Source organism: Colobus angolensis, unplaced genomic scaffold (assembly GCF_000951035.1).
Source record: "Colobus angolensis palliatus isolate OR3802 unplaced genomic scaffold, Cang.pa_1.0 Scaffold8, whole genome shotgun sequence".
Classification (NCBI taxonomy): Eukaryota; Metazoa; Chordata; class Mammalia; order Primates; family Cercopithecidae; genus Colobus; species Colobus angolensis.
The window spans coordinates 16616597-16626513 of record NW_012121820.1 but is presented as its reverse complement, the minus strand read 5'-3'; the positions used below and the strand labels follow the sequence as shown (position 1 = coordinate 16626513).

General features: G+C 43.6%; 1 protein-coding gene across 1 annotated transcript in view; it reads right to left on the bottom strand.

The window, feature by feature from the left end:
- Window positions 1-9917, bottom strand: part of MROH8 (maestro heat-like repeat family member 8) — a 63198-nt gene that overhangs the window by 51999 nt on the left and 1282 nt on the right. Inside the window, exons 2-3 of the mRNA XM_011929086.1 lie at window positions 5374-5495; window positions 3273-3418 (exon numbers count right to left, since the gene is read on the bottom strand). Coding sequence (XP_011784476.1) covers window positions 3273-3418; window positions 5374-5495 — 268 coding nt within the window. The remainder of the gene's footprint in view (window positions 1-3272; window positions 3419-5373; window positions 5496-9917) is intronic.

The following is a 9917-nucleotide window of genomic DNA, read 5'->3' as shown; positions in this document are numbered from 1 at the left end:
GGGCGTGGTGGCTCATGCCTGTAATCCCAACATTTTGGGAGGCCAAAGTGGACAGATCACCTGAAGTCAGGAGTTCCAGACCAGAGTGGCCAACATGGTGAAATCCTGTCTTTACTAAAAATACAAAAAAGTAGCCAGGCATGGTGGCACGTGCCCGTAGTCCCAGCTACTCGGGAGGCTGAGGCACGAGAATCACTTGAACCTGGGAAGCAGAGGTTGCAGTGAGCTGAGACAGCGCCAGTGCACTCCAGCCTGGGTGACAGAGTGAGACTCTGCCTCGAAAACAAAAAAGCTTCCTAAAGGTGACCTCTCTGATTCTGTTACTTCTAGTTCTTTCGATGTCATTAAAAATTCATTATTTTGCCTTTAAAATTTCCTATTAAAATCCAAGTTCTGATTGGAAGAATAAAATCTCTGAGTACTAACATTCTCTTTTTCTTTTTTCTTTTATTATTATTTTTTAAAGACAGGGTCTTGCTCTGTTGCCCAGGCTGGAGTGCAGTGGTGTGATCTCAGCTCACTGCAGCCTCAACCTCCTGGGCTCAAGCAATCCTCCCACCTCAGCCTCCCAAGTAGCTGGGACCATAGGCACGCACCACCACATCCAGCTAATTATTTGTATTATGTTGCCCAGGCTGGTCTCAAACTCCTGAGCTCAAGTGACCCGCCTGCCTTGGCCTCCCAAAGTGCCGGGATGACAGGTGTGAACTACCACACCTGGCCTCTCTTTTTCTTTTTGTTTGAGATGGAGTCATGCTCTATCACCCAGGCTGGAGTGCAGTGGTGTGCCTGGGTTCAAATGATTCTCCTGCAGCAGCCTCCCAAGTAGCTGGGATTATAGGCATGTGCCACCATACCCAGCTAATTTTTGTATTTTTAGTAGAAATGGGGTTTTACCATCTTGGCCAGGATGGTCTCGAACTCCTGACCTCAGATGATCCACCTGCCTCGGCCTCCCAAAGTGCTGGGATTACAGGTGTAAGCCACTGCACCCAGCCTCTTTTTCTAATTATATATGTATAACCTATTTATCATAGAACCTTTTTTTTTTTTTTTTAAGACAGGGTCTCACTCTGTCATCCAGGCTGGAGTGCAATGGCAAGATCACCACTCACTGCAGTCTACATCTCCTGGGCTCATGGGATCCTTGTACTTCAGCCTCCCGAGTAGTTGGGACTACAGGTGCGCTTGAACCTGGGAGATGGAGGTTGCAGTGAGCCGAAATTGTGCCACTGCACTATAGCTTGGGCAACAGAGCAAGACTGTCTCAAAAAAGAAAAAAAAAATCTCTATATATCTCAAGACTTGGAGAATGAGTTTGCTCCTGAAGCAGGGTCCAGTGTCCTTTCTCTTTTTACTTTTGAGACAGAGTCTCACCCTGTTGCCCAGGCTGGAGTGCAATGGCATGATCTCGGCTCACTGCAACCTCCGCCTCCCAGGTTCAAGCTATTCTCCTGTCTCAGCCTGCCGAGTAGCTGGGATTACAGGCGCCTGCCACCACGCCCGGCTAATTTTTTGTATCTTTAGTAGAGATGAGGGTTTCACCATGTTAGCCAGGCTGGTGTTGAACTCCTGACCTCGTGATCCGCCCGCCTTGGCCTACCAAAGTGCTGGGATTACAGGCATGAGTCACTGCGACTGACTGGTCCAGTGTCCTTTCTAAGTGTATCTACAAACCACATGAATAAATTGCTATCATGGCACTTGTGATCCTCCAACATAATGACCTTCTTATTAATCTATTTCCCTGACTGACTGTGGAATCAGCTCAAGGCAGGGAATGGGCTTTTTTTGTTTTGATTCACTGCAGCGATCCAAGCCCTTCATTAACTACAAAGAAATCGAAAGAAAACCATGCTGATATGAAGTATAATGATTAGCTGAAGTCAAAAGTGAAGGCCAACATGCTGGCTTTAAATGTTTCACTTTTATTTTTCATTGGTATTCTACATAAAGAAAATGTATGGCTCGGTGGATTTTCACAAACCAAAAAACACCCTGTAGCCAGCAACAGATTATTACCAGCATTCCTGAAGTCTCCCTCATCTTCCTTCCAGCGTAGCCTCTGTGTGTGTGTGTTTTTTGTGTGTGTGTGTGTATGTGTGTCTGTGTGTGTTGGTAAATTGACAAACTATGGTTGTATATATTTATGTGGTACAAAGTGATAACATGATTTTTAAAAATGTATCATACAGTAAAACTGATTTTGGTGGGGAGCATATGGTTCCGTGTGTTATAACACACACATACACATGTGTAACCATCATCACAATCAGGATACAGAACAGTTTCATCATCCCCTAAATTTCCCTCCTGCTATCCCTTTTTAGTCACACCCTCTCCCCACCCTAATTCCTAGGAATCACTGATCTGTTCTCCATCACTATGGTTTTGTCTTTTCAAGAATGTCACACAACTGGAATCATACAGTCTATAACCTTTTCTGATTGGTTTCTTTCACTCAATACAATGCCTCTGCGATTCATCTCTGCTGTTGTATCAATAGTTCCCTCCTTTTATTGCTGAATAGTATTATACTTTTTGAGACGGGGTCTCGGTCTGTTTGTAGCCCAGTTTGTTTATCTGTGAAAAGTCTGTAATGTTACTACTCCAACTTCTTCCCTCCATCTAGCACAGTGCCTTATAAATGGTAGCTATTCATTCATCACTTGTTGATTGGGTGAATGGGATTTAAAAGCCATAGAGGACTGGGCACAGTGGCTCATGCCTGTAATCCCAGCACTTTGGGAGGCCAAGGCAGGTTGACTGCTTGAGGTCAGGAGTTCAAGACCTGCTTGGCCAACATGGTAAAACCCGTCTTTACTAAAAATACAAAAATTAGCTAGGCAAAGGTGGCACATGCCTGTAATCCCACCTACTCAGGAGGCTGAGGCAGGAGAATCGCTTGAACCTGGGAGTCAGAGGTTGCAGTGAGCTGAGATCGTGCCATTGCACTCCAGCCTGGGCGATAGAGTGAGACACTGTCTCAGAAAAAAAAAAAAAAGTCTAAAAAAAATAAATAAAAATGTCAGCAGTAGTTATTCGAGGAGTCTGGAATTAGAGAAGATCAGTTTTTAATTTTTATTATGGTTTTGTTTTTACATTAATTTCATAATGTATAATTTATAAATATATGTATTATAAATATAAATATAAACATGTTTATAACCTATAATATAAAATTATTTGCATAATCGAGAAATAATATGTTTAAAATATTTGTTAAAATGGAGGAATAAGTTGGATAACTCATAAAAATTGCTTGTGCGTACCTTTAGCTCACCATTGAAACCTCTCTGGATGGACTGGATCAGCTTGTCAACACTGGCCTCATTGAGCGGGTCCTCTTGGGTCATGTGTCTGGGGCTGTCTGACAGGGGCTCACAATGGAGTCCAGGGACGTCAGGGATGTCCAAGTCTAACATTGAAAAGAAAGACACTGGATGATGCCTCCGTACTATGTAAAGTGATGAGGTTTAGTGGGGAGTACCTCTGGCTCTCACCTTTACTACTTGCTCTATGACCTTAACCAAGTCCCATCTTGTCTCCTAGATTCAGTTTTCTCAATTATAAATTCAATGTTCTCTAAGGGCCTTCTAAGCTACAAAAGCCTTTGGGACTGAGCTGTAGCAGACTGGTTAAGAGCATGGACTTTAAATCTCAGTTTGAGACTAGTTTGAATCTTGGCTCTACCACTTACTACTTGTATGACCTTTATCAAGTTAGTTTGCCTCCTGAAACCTGTTTCCTCATCTGTAAAACAAGGTTATTATAACAATTAAATGAGGTAATACATGCAAAGAACTGATCCCAGTAGTACTTCCCCTTTAACACCTCTTTCATCTGAAGATTTTTACCATTCTTTTTTTTTTTTTGAGACAGAGTCTCACTCTGTCGCTCAGGCTGGAGTACAGTGGCGCAATCTTGGCTCACTGCAACCTCTGCCTCCTGGGTTCAAGCGATTCTTGTGCCTCAGACTCCCAAGCAGCTGGGATTACAGGCACATGCCACCACCCCCGGCTAATTTTCGTATTTTTAGTAGAGACAGGGTTTCGCTATGTTGGCCAGGCAAAGTCTTGAACTCCTAACCTCAGGTGATCCACCCACCTTGGCCTCCTAAAGTACTGGGATTACAGATGTGAGCCACCGCGCCCAGCCACCACTCAACTTTTGTATTCTTTTTGATTTCTTGAATGCCTCTTCTGCAAACTCTACCCACTTCCTGCCATACTCCTATCATCCACTAATTGCAATAATTGAAGCCATGTTCTCATTCTGATCTTCGCACAGGCTGCTCCTTCTGCCTGCGTTTTTCTCCTTCTTCTCCCCCACCTTCCCTTATCTATCTTTGCCTTGCTAACTCCTACTCATCCTTTAAGTCTGAGCTCCAGGATGCCTTTCTTGTATCCCTTTTTGCCCATTTTGGCTACGTATCCCCTAGTCACTAATAAACCGCTCTATATCCACTCTGGCTCCCCTAGCCCCATCACACTGATTACACTGAGTTCCATTTACCTGTTCATCCATAGGCATACTGTGTCTGTTCTGTTCGATGCTGTATCTCCAGCTGCTAGATTAAGCTTAGAGCACAGGAGGGCGTCATTATTTGCTGAATGAATGTGTGAATGAATGAAGGTAGTTCTTCAAACACACCAGGATCCTTCCTGTGTCATGCACATGCTGTCCTGTCTATCTGTAGTACTCCCTATACTCTATCTGTAGTACTCCCTATACTCACATGAGTTACTCTGGTATCTTTCAGGCCTCCTTTAGGTTTAAATACCGCTTGCTATCTCATACAGGTGTTCTCTGACAACCAGAGTTTCAAGTAGGTTCCTATTGCCCTTATTTTTGGTGTCAGCCTGTTCTTCCATACTGCTTACTACAAGTTGTAATTACTTCAGTGACTGTCTGTTTACTCTTTTTGGTCTCTTTTCTGCACAATAATGTAAGTTCTATGAGGGCAGTGACCATGTCGGTCATGTCCACTGTTGTATTCCCAGCTACTGGTACTCAATAAATGTTTTGTAGAATGAAAGTTATTCTGAAGCCCAATCCAGACCCCACCTTCTGCATGAAGTCCTCCCACTCCAAGGCATCCCACACTGCCCTTTCCCTCCTCAGAATCCCTCAAGCACTCAGGCTCTTCTGCAGAACTCAGGACCAACCTTAGTTTCCTGGACATCACGAACCATGTATGTCATCTTATTTTGCCAACCGTATTTTAAGGTCTCAATGTCAGGGACCAAATTCATCATCAAAGTCTAGTCAAGGGCTGGTCACTCATCAAGTACTCAATCAATATGTCTTGGCCCGAGTTGAAAATAGATTTTTTCCCCTCCCCTCCGCTTTCTAGTCCTTTCTCTTTTTTACCTGTCAGTTCAATGCTACTGGAGCCTTTTTTAATAGTCTCTAAGTTGCTCAGCTCCAAATCCACACTTCCTGAATCACTGTCATAGGCATAGGGGATCACTACTTCTTCCTGACTACAGATCCTAGGAAGAAAGAGAGGATGTGAAAAATTAGTTTTCCGGGACTGCTTCTGTCTCATCATTCATTTGAAAGCCTAAATGTCACTTACTGAGAGAGGCATTTATTCAGCACCAATCTAGATTAAGTAGCTCCCACCATCCTGGTCCCACAGTTACCTTCTTATTTTTTTCATAGTATTTAACCATCACCTGCAATTACCTTGCTCATTTGCTATAAACTCCATTAAAGAGAAACCTTGTCTACATGGTCACCGTTGTATCCCCAGTACCTAGCATGTTGTCAGTCTCATTAGGAGTGAATGGATAGGTAACAAATACTATGCTGCTGTTAAAAACAACGTCGGGTGTAGGTGGCTCACGCCTACAATCCCAGCACTTTGGGAGGCCGAGGCGGGCAGATCACCTGAGATCAGGAGTTTGAGACAAGCCTGGCCAACATGGCGAAACCGAGTCTCTACTAAAAATACAAAAAATAGCCGGGTGTGGTGGCGCATGCCTGTAATCCCAGCTACTCGGGAGACTGAGGCAGGAGAATCGCTTGAACTGGGAGGTGGAAGTTGCAGTGAGCTGAGATTGCGCCACTGCACTCCACCTTGGGTGACACAGCAAGACTCCATCTGAAAAAACAAACACACACACAAAAACCAGATTGAGGTAGAACACCTCGCCAGACTCCCTCTATCCTCCTTAACCTTTCTTTTTCTTTTTACCATAGCACGTAACACCTTCCAATGTATCTTTCACTTATTTATGATGTTCATTGTTTGTCATTTATTTCCTCCTGCTAAAATGTAAACTTCATGAGGGCAAGAATCTTTGGCTGCTTTGTTCATGAATGTATCCTAGGAGTCTAGAACAGTGACATACAGAAGTGCTCAACAATTACTGGTAGAGTGAATGACTGAGCAGGTCTCTATTTACTGAATGTTTAGCATAGATTAATGAATGAAAAAGCAAGCTGTCAAACAATGGATATGACACTTTTTATTAAAACAAAACAATATTTTCACAAAAGTAGTAAGTATGTGTCTATACATACAGAAACACACACACACAAATGCTGACATACGTGAAAAAAATGTATGGAGGCTGGGTATGGTGGCTCACTCCGTAATCTCAGCATTTTGGGAGGATGAAGAGGGAGGACTGCTTGAGCTCAGGACTTTGAGACTAGCCTGGGCAACATGGTGAGACCTCATCTCTACAAAAAAGGAAAAAATTAGCTAGGTATGGTGGCGTGTGCCTGTAGTCCTAGCTACTCAGGAGGCTGAGGCAGGAGGATCCCTTGAGCCCAGGAGTTTAAGACTGCAGTGAGCTATGATGGCACCACTGCACTCCAGCTTGATTGACAGAGAGAACTTGTCTCTAGAAGAAAAACAAAAGCAAAAACACTACTTCTGGAATTCATTTTTTAAAATTATTTTTAATTTTTATATATTTTTTTGACACAGTGTCTCACTTTGTCGCCCAGGCTGGAGTGCAGGGGTGCAATCTCAGCTCACTGCAACCTCTCTGCTTCCTGGGTTCAAGTGATTCTCATGCCTCAGCCTCCCGAGTAGCTGGGATTACAGGTGCGTGCCACCACGCCCAGCTAATTTTTATATTTTTAGTAGAGACCGGGTTTCATCATGTTGGCCAGGCTAGTCTCAAACTCCTGACCTCAGGTGATCTGCCCACTTTGGCCTCCCAAAGTTTGGGGATTATAGGCGTAAGCCCAGCCAATAAATAATTTATTGCCCAGCCAATAAATAATTTTGGAAGGAAACCCCAAATCAATGAAGTTTGAACTTTGTCCTGTATGCATATATTTCTTTAATAAAAAATGAGTTCATTAAAAACAAACCCTCTAGAAGCAGAATGGTTGTGTTGTGTGGTAGATTGTATAATTGACTTCTTAAGATGCTTACCTAAGATGCCACGTGCTATGTCTCATGCCTGTATTCCCGGTGCCTTTGGGAGGCTAAGGCGAAAGAATTGCCTGAGACTACGAGTTTGAGACAAGCCGCCTGGGTAACACAGCAAAATCCAATCTCTACAAAAAGTTTTAAAAATCTGATCTCTACAAAAAATTAGCTGAGGGTGGTGGCATGTGCCTGTAGTCCCAGTTACTCAGGAAGCCAAGGCAAGAGGATCCTAGAGTCCAGGAGTTGAAGGCGGCAGTGAGCTATGATTCCATCACTGTACTCCAGCCTGAGTGACAGATAGAGACCTTGCCTCTTAAAAAACAACAATCAGTGGCTCACACCTGTAATCCCAGCACTTTAGGAGGCTGAGGTGGGTGGATCACTAGAGGTCAGGAGTTTGAGACCAGCCTGGCCAACACGGTGAAACCCTGTCTCTACTAAAAATACAAAAAAATTTAGCCGGGCAGTGTGGTGGCACGCGCCTGTAATCCTAGCTACTCGGGAGGCTGAGACAGGAGAATAGCTTGAATCCAGGAGGCGGAGGTTGCAGTGAACTGAGATTGTGTCATTGCACTCCAGCCTGGGTGACAGAGGGAGACTCTGTCTCAAAACAAACAAACAACAACAAAGAAGCTGTTAATCTGTTTCCAAAATGGTTGTACCACTTTACATCTCCATCAGCAGGATATCAGAGATCCTGTGCTCCACATCCTTGCCAACATTTGTTATCATTGGTCTTTTTCTTTTTCATTAGTCAGGTGTGGTGGCTTCCATCTGTGGCCCACAGCTAGTCACTAGGACCACAGATGCGAGCCACCACACCTGGCTAATTAAAAAATTTTTTTGTAGAGGTAGGGTCTTGCTGTGTTGCCCAGACAGGTCTCGAACTCCTGGACTCAAGTGATCCTCCTACCTCAGCCTCCCAAAAGCTCTGGGATTATAGACTCAGCCACCATTCCTGGCTGCATATGCTGAGTTTGTGGTGTAAATACTCCCATCATGGCCAAAATCAAGCTACCAATACTACCTTGGGAAGAGATGTGCAATGGCATACCGTCATATATTTCCATCACACAGTTTCAATAGATATAAGCAACCACAAAAGCACAGAAAATGTAAAATGTAGTGAAATAATTAGGAAATAATGAGTTTTGTTTTCAATATACTTTATTTCATCCTAAGTTGATATAATTTTCTAAATGGCTGTATTTAACCAATTTGCAAAATTACTGAAAATTTAACAACGGACTCTCTCAAGACAGTATGAGACAACTCCAGCACACCACTGGTTGGTTGTATTATTCTTGAGTTGGGAGAATTCTTTATATATTCTACATCAGCACTGCCCAATGGAACTTTCTGCGATAATGAAGATGTCCTATACTTTTGAGTCTGATATACACTAGCTATCTGTGGCTACTGAGCACTTGAAACGTGGCTAGTACAAATGAGAGACTGAATTTTAAATTTTACTTTTTTTTTTTTTTTTTTGTGAGACCGAGTCTCGCTCTGTCGCCCAGGCTGGAGTGCAGTGGCAGGATCTCGGCTCACTGCAAGCTCCGCCTCCTGGGTTTACGCCATTCTCCTGCCTCAGCTCCCAAGTAGCTGGGACTACAGGCGCCCGCCACCTCGCCCAGCTAGTTTTTTGTATTTTTTAGTACAGACGGGGTTTCACCATGTTAGCCAGGATGGTCTCGATCTCCTGACCTTGTGATCCGCCCGTCTTGGCCTCCCAAAGTGCTGGGATTACAGGCTTGAGCCACCGCGCCCAGCCAATTTTACTTAATTTTAATCCATTTAAATTCAAATTTAAATATCCACATAAGGCTAGTGGCTATAATAGACACAGAAAGAACTGACTCTCTCCCATGTGGGATAACATTTGGGACAATAATAACATTAATAAGAGTTATATTGTGCATACTTTACATGTTCATAAAATTGTAGTTAAAAGCACAGATTCTGGAGTCAGACTGCCTAGGTTCAAATCTGTTTCCTTCTCTTTAAAATGGGATTAGCCTGTAATCTCAGTACTTTGGGAGGCTAAGGCTGGAGGATCGTTTGAGCCCAGGAGTTCCAGACCAGCCTGGGTAACAAAGTAAGATGTGGTATCTACCCAAAATAATTTTAAAAGATTAGCTGGGCGTGGTGGTGCATGGCAGCGGTCCCAGCTACTTGGGAGGCTGAGGCAGGAGGATCGCTTGAGCCCAGGATGTCGAGGCTGCAGTAAGCTATGATCACACCACTGCACTCCAGCCTAGGCGACAGAGCAAGATACCGTATCAATAACAAAGGAAAGAAAAGAAATAATGTTTGTAGAGCGCTCGGCAGTGTCGGGTTATACTGTAAACATTCAGTAACTGGCGCCAGTTATTAGAGCGGTGTTCCTGGGTGAGCCACTTCCGCGATAAGCCTGTAAAACTGGCCTAATATGTTCTCTATGAGTCACTGCATTGCTCTGCAAATCAGATAAAAGGTCACTCGTAGGTCAGTTATTAACAACCCAAGTGATAATCTTTGG